The sequence below is a fragment of the Chiloscyllium plagiosum genome, chromosome 14, assembly GCF_004010195.1.
Source record: "Chiloscyllium plagiosum isolate BGI_BamShark_2017 chromosome 14, ASM401019v2, whole genome shotgun sequence".
Lineage (NCBI taxonomy): Eukaryota > Metazoa > Chordata > Chondrichthyes > Orectolobiformes > Hemiscylliidae > Chiloscyllium > Chiloscyllium plagiosum.
In genome coordinates, this window is record NC_057723.1 from 64,549,179 (window position 1) to 64,568,996 (window position 19,818).

At 40.7% G+C, this 19,818-nt stretch overlaps 1 protein-coding gene across 1 annotated transcript in view; it reads right to left on the reverse strand.

Annotated features, from left to right (window-relative positions):
* The window catches only part of LOC122556853 (putative ammonium transporter 1), a 96,704-nt gene that overhangs the window by 36,954 nt on the left and 39,932 nt on the right, over positions 1–19,818 (reverse strand). The window contains exons 5-6 of the mRNA XM_043704108.1: positions 14,333–14,347; positions 12,771–12,896 (exon numbers count right to left, since the gene is read on the reverse strand). Of these exons, the coding sequence (XP_043560043.1) occupies positions 12,771–12,896; positions 14,333–14,347 (141 nt within the window). The remainder of the gene's footprint in view (positions 1–12,770; positions 12,897–14,332; positions 14,348–19,818) is intronic.

Consider the following 19,818-nt stretch of genomic DNA (forward strand, 5'->3'; position numbering starts at 1 on the left):
TGAACTGAAAGGTTTGTTTTCAGACATTTCGTCACCATGACTAGGTAAAATCATCAGAGAGAGTCTCTGGTGAAGCGCTAGTGGTATGTCCCGCCTCTCTATTAGAACATAGAACAATACAGCGTAGAACAGGCCCTTCGGCCCTCTGTGTTGCGCCAACCTGTGAACTATTCTCAGCTCGTCCCCCTACACTATCCCTATTATCTATGTGCTTATCTAAGGATTGTTTAAACCTCCCTAATGTGGCTGAGTTGACTACATTAGCAGGTAGGGCATTCCACGCCCTTACCACTGTCCGCATAAAGAACTTGCTTCTGATGTCTGTCTGAAATCTACCACCCCTCAATTTGTAGTTATGCCCCGCTGACGTCATCATCCTAAGAAAAAGACTTTCACTGTCTACCCTATTTAATCCTCTGATCATCTTATATGTCTCTATCAAATCCCCTCTTAGCCTTCTTCTTTCCAGTGAGAACAGACCCAAGTCTCTCACCTTTCCTCATCAGATCTTCCCTCCAGATCAGGCAACATCCTGGTAAATGTCCTCTGCACCTTTTCCAAAGCTTCCACATCCTTCCCAAAATACGGTGACCAGAACTGTACACAATATTCCAAGTGTGGCCGCACCAGCGTTTTGTATAGTTGCAGCATGATATTGCAGCTCCGGAACTCAATCACTCTATCAATGAAACTTAACACACCGCATGCCTTCTTAACAGCATTAACAACCTGGATGGCAACTTTCAGGGATCTATGTACATGGATTCCAAGATCCCTCTGCACATCCACACTACCAAGAATCTTTCCATTGACCCAGTACTCCGCCTTCCTGTTATTCTTCCCAAAGTGCATCACCTCACATTTAGATGCATTGAATTCCATTTGCCACCTCTCAGCCCAATTCTGCAGTTTATCCAAATCCCCCTGCAACCTGTACCATTCTTCGAAACTATCCACTACTCCACCGACTTTAGTGTCGTCTGCAAATTTACCAATCTATCCACCTATGCCTGCGTCTAAGTCATTTATAAAAATGACAAACAACAGTGGTCCCAAAACAGATCTTAGTGGCACACCACTCGTAACTGGACTCCAGACTGAACATTTTCCATCAACCACCACACGCTGCCTTCTTTCAGAAAGCCAGTTTCTAATCCAAACTACTAAATCACCCTTAATTCCATGCCTCTACATTTTCTCCAACAGCCTACCATATGGAACCTTATCAAAGACTTTACTGAAATCCACTTATACCATGTCAACTGCCCTATCCTCATCTACATGCTTGATCACGTTCTCAAAAAACTCAATGAGGTTTGTGAGACATGACCTTCCCTTGACGAAACCATGTTGACTATCTGAAATCAAATTGTTGCTTGCTAGATGATTATAAATCTTATCTCTTTTAATCCTTTCCAAAATCTCTCCTACAATAGAAGTAAGGCTCACTGGTCTATAATTACCTGGGTCATCTCTACTGCCCTTCTTGAACAAGGGCACAACCTTTGCAATTCTCCAGTCCTCTGGTACTAAACCTGTAAACAATGATGACTCAAATATCCAAGCCAAAGGCTCTGTTGTCTCCCCCCTAGCTTCCCAGAGAATCCTCGGATAAATCCCACCTTTCATTCCTTTTAGAATTGATAACACCTGTTCGTGACTAACCTTGATCATTTCTAGTCTAATATCTCGTACCTCATTCTTCTCCTCTACAATATTCTCCTTTTCCTGAGTGAAAACCGATGAGAAATGTTTGTTTAGCATCTCTCCGATCTCCACAGGGTCCACACTCAACTTCTCACTTCTGTCTTTGACTGGCCCTATTCTTCAGTTTCCTGAAGAAGGGCTTATGCCCGAAACATCGATTCTCCTTCTCCTTTGATGCTGCCTGACCTGCTGCGCTTTTCCAGCAACATATTTTTAAGCTCTGATCTCCAGCATCTGCAGTCCTCACTTTCTCCTGGCCCTATTCCTACCCTAGTAATCCTTTTATTCCTCACGTACCCATAGAAAGCTTTAGGGTTCTCCTTTATTCTATTTGCTAAAGACTGCACGTGTCCTCTCTTTGCTCTTCTTAACTCTCTCTTTAAATTCTTCCTAGCTGATCTGTAACTCTCCATTGCCTCATCTGAACCATCTTGCCTCATCAACACATAAGCCTCCTTCTTCTGCTTAACAAGAGATGCAATTTCTGGAGTAAACCACGGTTCCCTTACCTTATCACTTCCTCCCTGCCTGACAAGGACATACCTACCAAGGACATGCAATATCTGTTCCTTAAACCAGCTCCACATTTCCATTGTCTGCATCCCTTCCATTTTGCTACCCCATTCTATGCATCCTAATTCTTGCTTAATCACATTATAATTGCCCTTACCCCATCGATAACTCTTGACCTGTTGCATGTATCTATCCCTTTCCATCACTAAACTAACCATAACTGAATTATGGTCACTCTCTCCAAAGGTTTTCATTTCTTAAGGTGGGTAGGGTCATTTCCAGTTCTTTTTATCAAATAGGGTCAAAATCAATGATGGGAGTTTATTGATGGGAGTTTCAGTTAGAAAGCCAGGCCTCTAAGAATTCTCGTGCATGCCTTTGTTTCACTTGTCCTAGGATGTGTGTTGTCCCAGTCAAAGTGGTGTCCTTCTTAGTCTGTATGTATGGAAACTAGTGATAGTGGGTCATGTCCTTTGGTGGCTAGTTGGTGTTTATGTATCCTGGTTGCAAGTTTCCTACTTATTTGTCCGATGTAGTGTTTTTTACAGTTCTTGCATGGTATTTTGCAAATGACATTAGTTTTACTGGTAGTACCTAATGTATCCTTTAGGTTCATCAGTCGCAGTTTAAGTGTGTTGGTAGGTTTGTGGGTTACCATGATGCTAAGGGGTCTGAATAGTCTATAAGTCATTTCTGATATGTCTTTGATATAAGGTAATGTGGCTATAGTTTTTGGTTGCATTGTGTCTGCTTGTTTGGGTTTGTTTCTGAGGAATCGATAGATTGTATTTGTTGGATAATAGTTTTTCTTGAAAATGTTGTATAGGTACTTTTCTTCTGATGCTTGTAGTTCTTGGGTGCTATAGTGTGATGTAGCTCATTGAAATAATGTCTTGATGCAGCTCCATTTGTGGGTGCTGGGATGATTGCTTCTGAAGTTAAGTATTTGGTTTGTGTTTGTTGTTTTCTGTAGACACTAGTTTGAAGCTCTCAATTAAATGTATGTTCAAATGTCAGGGTCTTTTTTGCAAAATCTCCATCTATCATTTATTCTACCTGCTTCCCACACCCCTCCCAACCCCTGTCTTTTGCATAGAAACCATCTCTTCCTAACTGCCAGCAGTTCTGAAGAAGGACCACTGGACCAGAAACGTTAACTCTGATTTCTCCCAGAAATGCCGCCAGACTTGCTAAGATTTTCCAGCAATTTCTGTTTTTGTAGCCACAAACAGGGTTGTGGTTCAAATAAATTGTTTAAAAGCGTTAAAGATACAAGTATAAAGATATTGTATCTAAATGCACAGAGAACTTGCAATCAGGTTGATCAATTAATAGCTCAAATAGTTTGTACGCATGTATTTGATTGTGGTTATGGAGACATAGCTATGGGGTGGCCAAGGCTGGGAACTGAACATGGAAGTGTATTCAACTTTTAGGAAGGAAAGGCAAAAAAGAAAAGGATGTGGTGTGCAATAGTGAGAAGGGATACTGATGCAGGTAATGTTGATGTGGAATCAGTCTGGGTCGACCTAAGAAGCAACAAGGGGTGGAAAACATTAGTTGGGTGTCTATAGCCCTCTAAAACAGTAAGGGTAAGGTAGGAGATAGCATTAAATAAGAATTCTTGATGCATGCAACAAGGGAGTCTTAGGTAATATTAATCTAAATATAGACTGGAAAACTACCTGAGCACTGATTCTGTGGTGGATGAATTCCTGCAGTGTGTACAAGATTGTTTGAGAGACCAGTATATTGAGAAGCAAACTAGTGGACAAGCTTTCCAGATCAAGTTCTATGCACTGAAAAGAGGTCTAGACTCTGGTTTCCAGCATCTGCAGTCATTATTTTTACATAGTTGATTTTAACCCTACTGCGAATCCTCTTGCAAGGATGAGTGCCTTGAAGAAGTTTTCCTTCTCTCTCAACAAGAATCTCAGGGAGTCCCTCTCCCACTGCAACTCCCAGATCATTTCCTCTGCCATGAAGCTCTTACCTGCCTATCTTCTTTTCCACCTATCCACTCTACCCTCCCCCCCCACCAACCTATCACCTTCATCCCCTCCCCCACTCACCTATTGTACTCTATACTACTTTCTCCCCACCCCCACTCTCCTCTCACTTATCTCTCCACCCTTCAGGCTCTCTACCTGTATTCCTGATGAAGGGCTTTTGCCCGAAACGTCGATTTTACTGCTCCTCGGATGCTGCCTGAACTGCTGTGCTTTTCCAGCACTACTCTAATCTAGCTTTTAATCTTGTGAGAAGCCCTGTAGGAAAAAGGTGACCATAATATGACATATTTCTTCACTGGGTAGAAAGTGAAAGAAGTCCAATCCTAAGCTAATGTCATAAATCTGAATAGACTAGGTAATTTTATTCAGAAGCAAGTTATTGGATAGTCAATAGCTAAAATTTAAGGAACAAATGCTGTACTGCAAATTTATACATTCCTTTTTGGTAAAAGAGGCAACAGGAAATGTGTCCCAAACATGGCTAACAAAATAAATTATAGATAGCATTATATTCAAAGACGAGTCATATAATGTTGAAAGAAAATGAAGCAAGCCTGCAGACCAGGAGCAGTTTAGAATTCAGCAAAGGGGAGCCAAACGTTTGATTAAGAGGGAGAAGAAAGAGAATGAGAGTAGAGTTACAAAGAATATAACAGCAACAGTAAAAGCTTCTATCAGTATGTAAAAAGAGATTAGTGCAGACAAATGTAGGTGCCTTAACAGTCTGAATCAGCAGAGTTGATAATGAAGAACCAGAAAAAGGCAGAACAATTAAACAGCTACTTTAGTTTTGCCTTCACAGAAGGAAACAAAAATAACAGTATGAATGCTGGGAGCCAAGAATCTATTAGGAAGGAATGAATTGAAGATCAGTATTGGTTAAAAAAAAATGTGCTGGTGAAATTAATCGGACTGACAACTGATAAATCCCCACTTGATAGTCAAAATAAAGGGCATTAAAGGATGTTGTTGTAGAAATTATAGACATTTTGATTGTCATCTTTGTGATGAAATGGTGTCTTTAACTGCTGGGGTCTGGACTGTTTCTCTTGCAGAAAGCTGTTGGCATATTGGTATTGAAATCTCTCCATCTTTCAGGCAGTTGATAAACAGCTTTGAGGTCTCCCTGACTGTTTTTAACAAAAGAATCATGAGTAGGTGGGGTTAGGCTCTCATAGATCCAAAAGAATTTGGTTTTGCTTTCAGTGATTTGATGGTTTTGCTGGCTGCTGGAGCTGAAAGCTTGAATTCCACTGCTGGAGTAAAGTCTTAGAAGAGAAGCTTCCTTTTAAAAAAAAAATCATTAAGGGCAGATTGTTTCTTTCCATGTTTCTTTTTACTGCACTGGAAAAACACAGCATGAGAGAATAATAAGTGTTTTGCTGAACTGCCTTTCCCAAGGGTGAGTTTATGGGATGCTATCTATTTTGGAACAGTCAAATAAACCGTCACCTTGTTAAGTATCTCAATAGAGTAAAGTTATGCTAACTCTTCTTTTTGTTGTATTTTAACTGTTTTGCAAGAATCAAGTGTGTTTTGATTAAAGCTTAGTGGTGGACCACTTGAATAATATCTGGAATACATTACCTTATACTTGCCTTTTTAAAAATATATAAAGTAGTTAGAGTCTAGGCTTTCTCCATTATATGCTTTGGGTGGATGGTGAGGTTGGGGGTGTAGGGGTTTGGTCTGGCCCATAACATCTTCCCAACTTTTGTGCTTTCTGGAATGGTCCGGCACATTGGAAATTGAAAAATGTCAAATGAAGCCCCACTATTTAAAAAGGGAAGGTGGGGAAAAAGTATAGGCCTTGCAAACAAATTTAACACCAGGAGTAGGAAAAATGATGCAGTCTATTATAAAGGATATGATACCAGGACATTTAGAAAGTATCAATGGAATCACACAAAGTCAATAAGACAAAGGATTTATGAAAGGAAAATCATCTCAAGTCCTATCCCAGAGGTCCGTGAGAAAAATGAAAGCATATGAAATTGCTGGTAACATAGTCGAATGGATTGAGAGTTGGTTAGCCATCAATACTTATAGATTAGGAATAAATGGATCATTTTCAGAGTGGAAGTGAAGTACCATATCCAATTATTTGACTGAGGGAATCAAATGTAACTTTTTTAAAGTTTGCTGATGACCCAACCCTAGATAGGATTGAGAGTGGTGAGAAGGATATAAAGAAGTTTTGGGATGAAGTAGAGAAGTTGAATCAATGAGCAAATATATGGTAGATGCAATCTGGAAACACAGAAATTAGGAACAGGATGACACCATTCAGCCTCTCAAGCCTACTTCACCAGTCAATATGATGATGGCTGATCCTCTGTCTCAATGCTGTATTCCTGCTTGCTCTTCATATACATTGTTTAATTTTAAGGTATTAAAGGTATCAATCTCTTTCCTAAATATACGTAGTCGTCCAGCCTCCATAACCTTCTAATGTAATGAATTCCACAGCTGACCAACCTTAGTTAAAAAATAGTACAGAGAACACAGAACAGTATAGCACAGGAACAGGCCTTTGGCCCATGACATTGTGCCAAACATGATACCAAATTTAACTAATCCATTCTGCATGCCTTAATCCATATCCCTCCATTCCTTCCTTATTTATATGCTTATATAAAGTCTCTTAAACTGCCCTATCATGTCTTCCTCCACAATCACCCCTGACAGCGCGTTCCAGACTCCTACCACTCTCTGTGTAAGACAATTGCCCCCTCACATCTCTTTTGAACTTTCTCCCACTCACCTTAAATGCATACCCTGTAATATTAGACATTTTAACTCTGGGAAAAAGATTCTGACTGTCAACCCTACCCATGCATCTCATTACCTTACAGACTTAGATTAGACTAGATTCCCTACATTATGGAAACAGGCCCTATGGCCCAACAAGTCCATACAGACCCTCCGAAGAGTAACCCACCCAGACCCATTCCCCTACATTTCCCCTGACTAATGTATCTAACACTATGAACAATTCACCTGACCGGCACAACTTTGGATTGTGGGAGGAAACCAGAGCATCTGGAGGAAACCCACGCAGACACAGGGAAAACATGCAAACTCCACAAAGACAGTCACCCAAGGTGGGAATCGAACCCAGGTCCCTGGCACTGTGAGGCAGTAGTGCTAACCACTGAGCCACCATGCCACTCTTCTATCCAGTATATGCTTAGCCTCTGCCACTCAAGAGAAAAGAAGCCAATTTTTACCTGTCTCTCCTTGTGGCCCAATCCCTCCAATCCAAGCAGTATCCTCGGAAACTCTTCTGTACCCACTCCAAAGTCTCCATGTCCTTCCTGTAATATGGTGACCAGAACTGAATGCAGCACTCTAAGTGTAGCCTATCCAAAGTATTATAAAGCAGCAACATGACATCCTGACTCTTGTACTCTATTCCCTGACCAATAAGCCTTCTTTACCACCCTATCAACTTGCATTGCCACTTTCAGGGAGCATTGGACATGAACCCTAAGATCCCTCTATACATCAATGCTGTTCAGGGTTCTGCCATTAACTATATACTTTGGTTAGGCCACTGTTAGAATATTGAGTGCAATTCTGGTCTCCTTCCTATCGGAAAGATGTTGTGAAACTAGAAAGGGTTCAGAAAAGATTTACAAGGATGTTGCCAGGGTTGGAGGATTTGAGCTATAGGGAGAGGCTGAACAGGCTGGGGTTGTTTTCCCTGGAGCGTCAGAGACTGAGGGGTGACCTTATAAAGGTTTACAAAATTATGAGGGGCATGGATAGGGTAAATAGGCAAAGTCTTTTCCCTGGGGTGGGGGAGTCCAGAACTAAAGGGCATAGGTTTTAGAGTGAGAGGGGAAAGATATAAAAGACACCTCAGGGGCACCCTTTACACACAGAGGAATGAGCTGCCAGAGGAAGTCGTAGAGGCTGATACAATTGCAACATTTAAGAGGCATTTGGATGGGTATATGAATAGGAAGGGTTTGGAGGGATATGGGCTGGGTGCTGGCAAGTGGGAGTAGATTGGGTTGGGATATCTGGTCGGCATGGACTGGTTGGACCGAAGGGTCTGTTTCCATGCTATACATCTCTATGACTCTATGACTCTATTTGATCTCCAAAAGTGCAGCACCTCACACTTACTCAGATTAAACTCCATCTGCCATTTCCCCAACCATATCTGCAACTGATCTATATCCCACTGTATCCTTTGACAACTTCTGACATCATCAACCCAGGGAAACCTAAAGACATAAATAGGAAAGCAGGCCATACCACCACTGCTTCATCCGGAGGCTCACTGATGATGGGTGCAATATGCTATCACTGGCCTGAAAATGGGAAACCAAAGCCATCTGACAGAACGCCACCTGTGAACAGCTGTACTTCCTGAACGACTGCCTATGGAAACAGGTGCTACCTGTTTTAATTACAAACCTCCCCTTAACACCCCACTAGCCAAAAGAATAGCAAAGCAAAACAGCCGCAGCATGCTTCGAGAAATAATTTCCAATGCCCACAAAATATAACCGGGAAATTTTATACCAAAAAAAACTTTACTCACTAATACAATAGACAGACACAGTACAACAAGTCATAGACATTAGACAGCGACAAACACAGAAAATGAAAAAAACTAGACTAGCAGAAAAAAACTAAACAAAATTATACAAAATAAGAACACAGAGAACACAGAAGCATGGATATGAAAAAAAACTTATCTGACCGACCCTTAACAGACACTGAAAAAGACGTCTTAGTAAGAGGATTAAATTACAACTTCCAGGATACGGACAAGAAAGACTTCTTACTGAACAACACTGAAAGACAACCAACTCACAGAGGAAACCCAGCAAACCATCATACAGACCGTCACACCAATATTAAGCAGGAAAAAGGAAGGAAACACACTCAATGCACAAGAAAGGGAAGCACTAGAAAGACTAAAAAAAAATTGTTATCCTACCTGCAGACAAAGGGCATTTTACATCAAAGAGACTACATTGAGAAAGTGAATGCATCACTTGCAGATATCAATACTTACCAACAAGTGGTGATAGACCCAATCCCAAAACTAAAGTAGTGAATCACAGCCCTACTTGAAAACATCAGAAATCTGGAAAAATAAATAAGATCGACTTCCAAAAAATGAAACCAGATGGATCCAACACACTATATTTCTGCGGATTACCCAAAATTCACAAACCAGGAGCCCCCAACAGACCAATAGTCTCATTATCTCGAACAACAACTTACAGATTGGCCAAGGAGCTACACCAAAGTCTAAAACACTTAGTAGAGGACTCACACCACTCCATCCACTCCACCCAAGAATTCCTGAAGACCATCAAAGACACCAGGATTGAAGAGGATGAAATAATGGTCTTCTCTTGACGTTCACATCCATCAGCAGCAACCTGGCCAAGGTAACACTGACTACATTATTAGAAGAACCAAAGACACACATATACCAAACACCACCAACTTCATCAAAGACAATGTTGTCAAGCTAGTGGAACCTCTGCCTTACCACCCACTTCACCTTCAACAACAAAACCTACAGACAAACCAACTGAACACCCATGGGATCTCTGATATCAGGGTTCTTAGCAGAGACAGTAATGCAGAGACTCAAACAAACAACTGTCAACCATCCAACCCAAACTTGGGTCTGCTGTGTGGATGACACCTTTGTCATCATTAAACAAAACAAATTAGAGGAAACTTTCAAGACCATCAATAATACTATTACTGGCATAAAATTCACTAAAGAGGAAAACAACAACAAACTGCCATTCCTAAATATCGTAGTAGAGCGAACAGTCAATGGGAACTTCAAACCAGCGTCTGCAGGAAAACAACAACCAAAAACTGAAGTACAGAAGCAATCATCCCAACTCCCACAAATAAAACTGCATTCGAACATTATTTCAAGAGCCACCACACGCTGCAGCAGAGGAAAATCACCGACACAGTGTATTCAAAAAGAACGGGTACCCGATGAACACAGTCCGCTGATTTCTCAGCGACAAACCTCAACAAGCAGGTAAGACATGTCCAGAAACCCAAGCCACTCTCCCCTACAAAAACATCTCAGAAATGACTGCCTGACTATCCAGACCTCTTGGCATCATGGTAGCCAACAAATCCACCAACATACTAAAACAGCTAATGGACTTGAAAGACCCGATACAGACAGCAAGCAGAACTAATATCATTTACAAAATACCTTGCAAGAACTGTAACAAACACTACAATGGACAAACAGGCAAAAAACTAGCCATCAGGATACATGAACATCAACTAGCCACAAAAACACATGACCCACTCTCACTAGTATCCTTACAAACAGATGAGGAAGGAAGCACTTCGACGAGGACAACACGTCCATTCTAGGACAAGCCATATAGAGACACGCACAAGAATTCCTAGAAGCATGGCATTCCAACTGGAACTCTATCAGCAAAGACCTTGACTTGGATCCCATTTACCAGCCCCTGAGAAAAGAACAAAAATGACATCACTACAGGAAATGACATCACCAACCCAAGGAAACCTAAACTCGTAAGTAGAAAGTGGACCATGTTTCAGCCGGAGGCTCACTGATAATGTTACCTAGCATGGTGATGAAAAATCTAAAAATGAACCTTCCAACACAGCGAGTAAACCTACATCCAGAACCTTCTGCACTATCCACAACTCCTCCAATCTCTGTATCGTCTGAAAACTTACTAACCTACCCATCTATGTTTTCATTCAAGTTATTTATATATATCACAAACAGTTTTTCAGTTTTTATCAAATGGCCAATAAACTGATAATTCCTTTTCAGTACTTCCATTTTTAGAGTTCATTTTTGCTCTTGTTATTTGAAGTATCTCTTAGTTTGTCTTGTGTTCTGTATTCAACTTGGCATCAACATTTCAAAGACTCCTTTTTCTTCCACAAATGTTTTACTCACAGTAAGATTTCCGAGGCTTAGAGCAAAATGGATAGCATGTAACATTTTATATATTTTCCCTTGTACAACTTGAGTTCCCTTGAAGTGAACACATCTTTGATCTTCACAAAATTACTTCTGGCTATCTCTTCTTATAACTTCCGCATCATATCCACCCTCTTTTAAAACATTTATCTAAGTATTTATCAATGTATCTATGCATTTATCTATGTACCTATCTTCCCACTGTGTCACCATTATAAATGCACCAACTGCCACACTTACCTTGACTATATATCCTCACACCCTGCTTCCTATAAGGATTCAATTCCATTCTCCACGTTTCTGTCTCCATCGCATCTATTCTGCAGGATGCCTCAGATATGTGCACCTTTTTCCTCAACTGAGGATTACCCACTACAGTGGTTGATAAGGCTCTCCTTCCCTTCTCTGCCACAGCAACAGCCTCTGCATCTACAAGATCATAAATCACAATTTCTGCCACCTCCAACTGTATACCACTACCAGATACACATATCCCACTCATTCTCCTTATCAGCATTTTGCAGGACTCCTCCTCTGCTCTCAACATCTCCTCACAGCAGCTTCCCATGCAATTGTAGAAGGTGCAATACTTTCTCCTTTACATCCTCACTATCCAAGGCACTGAGACACACCTTCCAGATGAAGCAGTAATTTCTCTGCACTTCATTCAATCAAGCCTGCTATTTTTGCCGCTCATAATGTGGTCTTCTTTGTATTGGACAGGTGAAACTGTAGTCTTTGCAGAATACCTACATGCTGTCTGTAAAAATGACCCTTGAGCTTCTAGTATTTGAATACTTCAATCTGCCAACCTTTCTCACATAGAGACGAACCTTGATAGTCTGAAGAACACGGGCATGGAGTATTTAGTTTGATTAATCAAATGTCAGATAATCAAATGCCAGATAATCAAGGTTCCTTTGTATAAATATTTTAACATACTTCTACATACATATTGACAATTGTTCGCAGATTAAATGGGGAGGTACAGTGGCTCTGTGGTTAGCACTGCTGCCTCACAGCACCAAGGTCCCAGGTTTGATTCCAGCCTTGAGTGACTGTCTTTGTGGAGTTTGCACATTCTCCCAGTGTCTGTGTGGGTTTCCTCTTGGTGCTCCGGTTTCCTCCCACAGTCCAAAGATGTGCAAGTCAGGTGAATTGGCCATGCTAAATTGCCCATAGTGTTAGGTGCATTAGTCAAAGGGAAATGGGATTGGGTGGGTTACTCTTCGGAAGGTCGGTGCGGACTGGTTGGGCCAAAGGGGCCTGTTTCCACGCTGTAGGGAATCTAATCTAAACGTTCCCTCTTATGTTCCTATTAAAGGTTTAAAGCCAGGCAGTGTTTCACTAATTTCTTTTACAAGTGTGCTGTTTCTTTCTAATATAATTTTCAGAAACACTTCAATAAGATTGATTTATTTATTGTCATGTGTACCAAAGATGACTGACTTCTAAATACTTAAAATATGGTAAGTGAAAAATATATCTAACTTGTAAATGGAGCAAATTATCAAAAAGATTTCAGCTTTTAATAATGTATTATATATAATTCCTCAACTTACTGGTAAACTATAGCTTTGATTGATGGTAGGTGTTGTATAGCGGACAGCACGTGCATTTGTGACAAATGATGCAATCAGTGCTGCTGTGCCACCAACTAAGAATACTACTCCACTTCCAGCATAGTCCTTAAAAAATGAAACACATAGACAGATAAGTGTATAGAGTCATGCCTGATCTGTGGTGACCTTTAGATTAAATCATTACATGTTGTGTCTATTTCTCTCTCTAATGAGAGAACAGTTCTATGGTCTGGTAGGACTATGGCAACTTTACCTTTAGTCATGATTATGGAGTATATTAGTTATTACAAAAATCATTTGACAATGGTAAGTAAAAGCAAAGCACATGAAGCATAACATAATATGAGCAAAACACATATTATGGTCCATAGCTACAGACACAGCCTCATTCTGAATTATAGATATAATGAACTTTTTGACAGCCTTGATCCTCCTCAATTTGAACTGGCCACTGCCACATAAAAAGCTGGTTACTGGATACTGCAGGATTACTAGCTAAGGAGCAGAAAGTCAGGAGAGGCAGTGCATTCCACACCTTAGCAACTTGCTATATGAAAAGGGTTCTTTTTCACATCATCTTTGCTTCATTTGAATCAATGCCCCCTCATTCCTTTACAAATGGAAACAGCTTCATCCCACCTACTCTATCTAGCAGGATCATAATTTTGAAAACCTCAATCTGATCTCCTTCCAGCCTTCTTCTCTTCTGGAAGAATACCCCTAACATCTTCAATCTATCTTGACAACTTAAGTTTCTCATACCTTGGACCATTCTAGTAAATCACTTCTGCACTCTCTAAAGAGTAATAGAATGCCCATAACGTCCACAGTACTCCAGCTGAGGTCTAACAAGTATCTTATACAAGTTCAACATCATCTCCTTGTACTCTATGCCCTTTTAACAAAGCTTAGAACACTGTGTGGTTAATTTACTGCTCTCTCCATCCCTCCTGCCACCTTCAATGAACTGTGAACATATAACCCAGGTCGCTCTGCACCTGTGCTCCCTTTACAATTGTTCCCCAATTTTGTATTGTCTATCAGTGTTTTTTTGACCGAACTGCATCATCTCACACTTTCTGCACTGTACTTCATTTGCCACCTATCTGCCTAATTTACTAACTTATCAGTATCCTTTTGTAATTTAACACTATCCTCCTCACAGTTTACAATTCTTCCAAGTTTAGCGTCATGTACAAACTTTAGAAATTGTCTCCTGCACACGAAGATCTGGATCATTAATGGAAATTAGGAAAAGTAAGAGTTCAAAGACTGACTCCACTACAAACCTTCCTCCAGCCTGAAAAATATCAAACATCACTCCCTGTTTAGTATCACTCAGCCAAGTTTGTATCCACATTGCCATGTCTCAGTACCTTGTTAACTTTAAGTGCCAAAAATCAAATGAGGAGATCAAACTATCAGAAGTAGCCGTGAAAAATAACTTAGTCAATGTATTTGAGAACAATATGTTGCAGATCCAACCAGGGATCAGGCTCTTTTAGATCTAGTAATATGTAATTGGGGTGGGAGTGAGAAACTTGGATTGGAAACATCTTTCCTAAACGTAAGTCAGGAATAACAATGATGAACTTAGGGCATGGATCAGTACTTGGAACCATGATGTTGTGGCTATAACAGAGACATAGATTTCACGGGAGTAGGAAGTGTTGGTGGATGTGTTCCAGGGTTTACATCTTTTAAAAAGAACGGGGTGGGGTTGAGGAAGGGGAGTAGCATTGTTAATTAGAGAGAGTGAATCACAGCTGCAGAAAAGGAAATTGTTGAGGAGGGTTTGTCTACTGACTCAGTATGGACGGAAATCAGTAACAGGAAAGGAACAGTCACTTTATTGAGTGTTTTCGGGAGTAGCATTGTTAATTAGAGAGAGTGAATCACAGCTGCAGAAAAGGAAATTGTTGAGGAGGGTTTGTCTACTGACTCAGTATGGACAGAAATCAGTAACAGGAAAGGAACAGTCACTTTATTGAGTGTTTTCTATACACCCCTCAATAGCAGCAGGGAGATGGAAGAACAGATTAGACAGCAGATCCTGGAAAAGTGCAGATGTAACAGTTGTTGTTATGGGTGACTTAACTTCCCCAATATTGATTGGAACCACCTCAGTGTAAGTCGTCTGGATGGAGCCAATTTTGTCAGGTGTGTCCAAGAAGGATTCCTGACTTAATATGTAAATAAGCCAACTAGGGGGAGGCCATATTGGATTTGATACTAGGCAACAAAGCAGGCCAGGTGTCAGATCTCTTGGTGGGAGAGCATTTCAGTGATAGTGACCACACTGCCCCACCTTCACCATAGCCATGGACAGGGATAGAACAAACAGTATGGGAAGGTATTTAATTGGGGAAGGGGAAATTATACTAGTATTAGATAGGAGCTGTGGAATATAAATTGGGAACAATTGTTCTAGGGGAAATGTACAACAGAAATGTGGACGCTGTTTAAGGAGCACTTTTTGAGAGTGTTGGATAACTTTGTCCCCCTGAGATAGGTAAGGAATGTTAAGACGAAGGAACCTTGGATGTCATGAGAAGAGGAGCTTCCCATCACAAGAAAGAAGGAAGCTTACTTAAGGTTGAGGAAAGCAAGGATCTGGCATAAATTTAGAGGTAATTCTCTACAGGGTAGCTAGGAAAGAACTCAAAAATGGACTGAGGAGAGCTAGGAGGGGTCACGAAAAAGCCTTGGTGGGAAGGATTAGGGAAAACCCAAAGGCATTCTACACTTACATGAGGAATAAGAGAATGATCAGAGAGAGGATAGGGCGAATCAGGGATAGTGGAGGGAACTTGTGCTCGGACTCTAAAGAGATAGGAAGGCCCTAAATGAGTTTTTTGCTTCAGTATTCACATGACAGATCTTGTTAATAGTGAGAACACTGTGGACTAGGTTAACATGCTTGAACAGATTGACATTAAGGAAGTGGAAGTGTTAGAAATACTAGAAAGTCCCCAGGGCTGGACCAGATATATCCAAGGTTACTATGGGAAGCGAGGAATGAGATTGCTGTGCCTCTGGCGATGATCTTTGCATCCTCACTCTCCACGGGAGTAGTACCGGATGATTGGAGGGAAACAAATGGTGCTCCTCTGTTCAAGAAAGGCAATAGGGAAATCCCTGGGAATTACAGACCAGTCAGCCTTATGTCTGTGGTAAGCAAGGTACTGGAAAGGATTCTGAGAGATAGGATTTATGACTATTTGGAAAAAATTTGTTTGATTACAGATAGTCAGCATAGCTTTGAATGGGGCAGATCATGCATCACAAGCCTTATTGAGTTTGTTGAGGATGTGATGAGATAAGTTGATAACATACGAGCAGTGGATGTGCTGTATATGGATTTCAGTAAGGCATTTGATAAGGTTCCCCATGGTAGGCTCATTCAGAAAGGTATGAGGTATGGGATACAGGGAAATGTGGCTGAATAGACACAGAATTGTCTGGCCGAAAGAAGACAGCGAGTGGTAGTGGATGGAAAGTATTCACATGGAGGTCAGTGACCAGTGGTGTCCCACAGGGATCTGTTCTTGGGCCTCTACTATTTGTAATTTTCATAAATGACTTGGATGAAGAAGTGGAAGGGTGGGTTAGTAAGTTAGCCGATCCCACAGAGGTCGGTGGTTTTGTAGATAGTGTCGAGGGCTAGTGCAGGCTACAACAAGACATTGACAGGATGTAGAGCTGGGCTGAGAAGTGGCAGATGGAGTTCAAACTGGATAAATCCAAAGTGATTAATTTTGGAAGGTCGAAGGGGTAAAGACAGGGTTCTTGGCAGTGTGTAGAAACAGATGGATCTTGGGGTCCACGTACACAGATTCCTCAAAGTTGCCACACAAATTTATAGTGTTGTTAAGAAGGCATATGGTGTTTGGCTTTTGTTAACGGGGGGTTGAGTTTAAGAGCTGCGAGGTTTTGCTGCAGCTCTATAAAACCCTGGTGAGACCACACTTGGAATACTGTGTCCAATTCTGGTCACCTCATTACAGGAAGAATGTAGATGCTTTAGAGAGGGTGCAGAGGAGATTTACCAGGATGCTGCCTAGAGGGCTTGACTTATGAAAAGAGGTTGAGGAACAACACTGGACAGAAGAAGGAAGAGAGGTGACTTGATGGAGGTGTACGAGGTAATGAGAGACATGGATAAAGTAGATAGCCAGAGACTTTTACCCAGGGCTAAAATGGCTGCCATGAGCTGTCATAATTTTAAGGTGATTGGAGGAAGATATAGGGGAAATGTCAGAGGTAAGTCCTTTACGTAGAGAATGGTGGGTGCATGGAATGCACTGCCATCGGTGGTAGTTGAGTCAAAGACATTAGGGACATTTCAGCGACTGCTGGGCAGGCACATGGACAGCAGTAAATTGAGTGGTGCGTAGGTTAGGTTGATCTTAAATTAAGATGTTTGGCACAACATCGTGGGCTGAAGGGCCTGTACTGTGCTACACTGTTCTACGTTCTAAGTAAGGGTAAATACATAGAGATGAGCACAGATTGGCTAGAATGGACTTGGAAAGGAGATCAGCAGAAATGAGGCTGAGGAACAATGATAGATGTTTAGAAAAATAGTTCTGCAGCAAAGATACATTCCAGTGAGGAAGGTGGATTCTTGGAAGTACACGAACCAACAATGGATAAGTAAGGATGTTAAGGATAATATCAAATTGTAAGAAAAAGTATACAATGTGGCCAATGTTAGTGGCAAACCAGGGGATTAGGAAACTTTTAACAGCCAAAGGATCACCAAAAAACTATTAAATAGAAAATAAAATCTTTGAGGGTAAACATGCAAGTAATTTAAAACAATAACAGCTTCTTTAAATATATAAACAGGAAGAGAAATTTCAAAGTGAACATAGATATTTCCAAGAATGAGGTTGGGAAATAGTAGGGGGGAAACAAGTAATTCAGGGGATTTGAACAAATGCTTTCCATCAATCTTTGATGGATGAAAGTGAGGAAGAAATAAATACAACAACTATTACAGAAGAACAAGTACCAGGGAAACCAATGGGCTGAAGATTGATTCCCCTGTACCTCAAGAGTTGCACCCAAGGAATTTAAATTGCAGACATAATGGATGCACTTCCAAGAAGAGTGAAATTCTAGGAAACTCCTCAAAAATTAGAAAACTGCAAATCTAACATACTTATTTAAAATGGGAGGGAGACAAAAACAGTTAACTTTAGGCCAATTAGCTTTACATTTGTCACGGGAAAAGGTTAATCATAAAAGGTGTAATGGCAGAAATACATAATCTAATCAAACAGAGACAGCATTACTTCATGAAAGAGAAAGTATAGCTAATCAATTTATTACAATTCATTCAGGAAGTATCAAGCAGGGTACATAAAGTAGAATCAGTGCATCGATTTCTAAGTGTTCATGGTGTTCGAAGCAGTATTTTAGGCCAAATAAAGCGAGGATTAAATGATGAATAGTAGCACCCTAGAAAGCATTGAGGATCAGAGGGTCCTTGGTGCACATGTACATTGGTTCCTTAAGGTATCAGGAGAGGTAGACAAGTATATGGGACACTTGCCTTTTTAGTCAAGGCTCAAGAGCAGGGAGGTTATGCTGGAACTGGATAAAATATTTGTTCGGCCACAGCTACAGTATTATGTGTAGTTCTGGAATCCACATTATAGGAAAGGGTACAGAAAAGACTTATCAGGATATTGCCTGGGCTGGAGAGTTTCAGTTACAAAGAGAAATTGGACAGACTGGGATTATTTTCAATAAAGCAAAGAAGATTGAGAGGAGAATAGATAGGGTAGACAAGAAGAATTTTTTTCCCTTGATGGAGGGATCAATGATCTGGGCCATAGATTTCAGGTAAAGGGCAGAAGGTTTAAAGGAGATTTGAGGAAAACGTTTTCATTCAAAAGGTGGTGGGAATTTGGAATTCACTGCCGGTAAAGGTGGGAGAGGTAGAAACCCTTATAACATCTAAATATTTAGATATGCACACAAGGCTATGGACCAATATTCCTGAAGAAGGGCTCATGCTCGAAACGTCGATTCTCATGCTCCTTGGATGCTGCCTGACCTGCTGCGCTTTTCCAGCAACACATTTTCAGCTATGGACCAATGTTGGAAAGTACAATTAGGTTAGTCAGATGACTGTTTTTGACCGTCATGGACGCAATGGGCTGGAAGACCTTTTTCTGTGCTGTAAGTCTCTATGAATCTTGGATAAAGAATTGGGCAGCTAATAATTGAGATAAAGGAAGCATTTTCAGGAAAGTAACTTGCAACAAGCGGAATATCACAGGGATCAGTGTTGGGGCCACACTTATTTACAACATATATTAATTGTTTGAAATGGAAACGTGAATGTACTGTCATCAAGTCAGAAGATGGAAGGTATGCACCGTCTTTCTCTTGTCCCATAATTCTATCATAATTTTAATTGTTTTACTTGGTTCTTGAAAATATCAAACATATGTTTTGTCGATGTTAGATTTCAAACGAAAAGATCCATCAACTAGGTTTTTTTTAATAAAGACAAAACAGACTTATTATAAAGGGAATCTAGTCAATGACAATGCAAAACTAGTTATCACAGAATTTGCAGTACGGAAACACTGTATTTTTTCCCCTCTAAATAACTCAAAATACACAGATTTCTCTCTGCAGAGATTCAGTTGGGAAAAGTCACTTTTGATTGATAAGCCTTAGTTTTTGAAGGCAAAACGGCCTAGGTGTGGAGTGTTCAGATGACTGTCTAATATTCTGGCACACAAAGATGCATGTCACCGATTTTTTTCCAGTACAACCTGCTGAGAAACTATAGTTTAAGGGTTTTTTCTCTGGCACTCTTCAACCTAACAATCAGGATTCAGATTGGACAAGGGCTCCAGCTAATACACTGGACCTATAAGATGGGATTTTGCAAACAGAGAAGCTGGGCTGGGAAGCTCTTTCCTCAGGCTGGCCACCAGCTGAGAAGTCCAAATAATCTCCAAAGCAGAAGCCGAAACCTGACAATCACAAAGCCAGGAGCTCC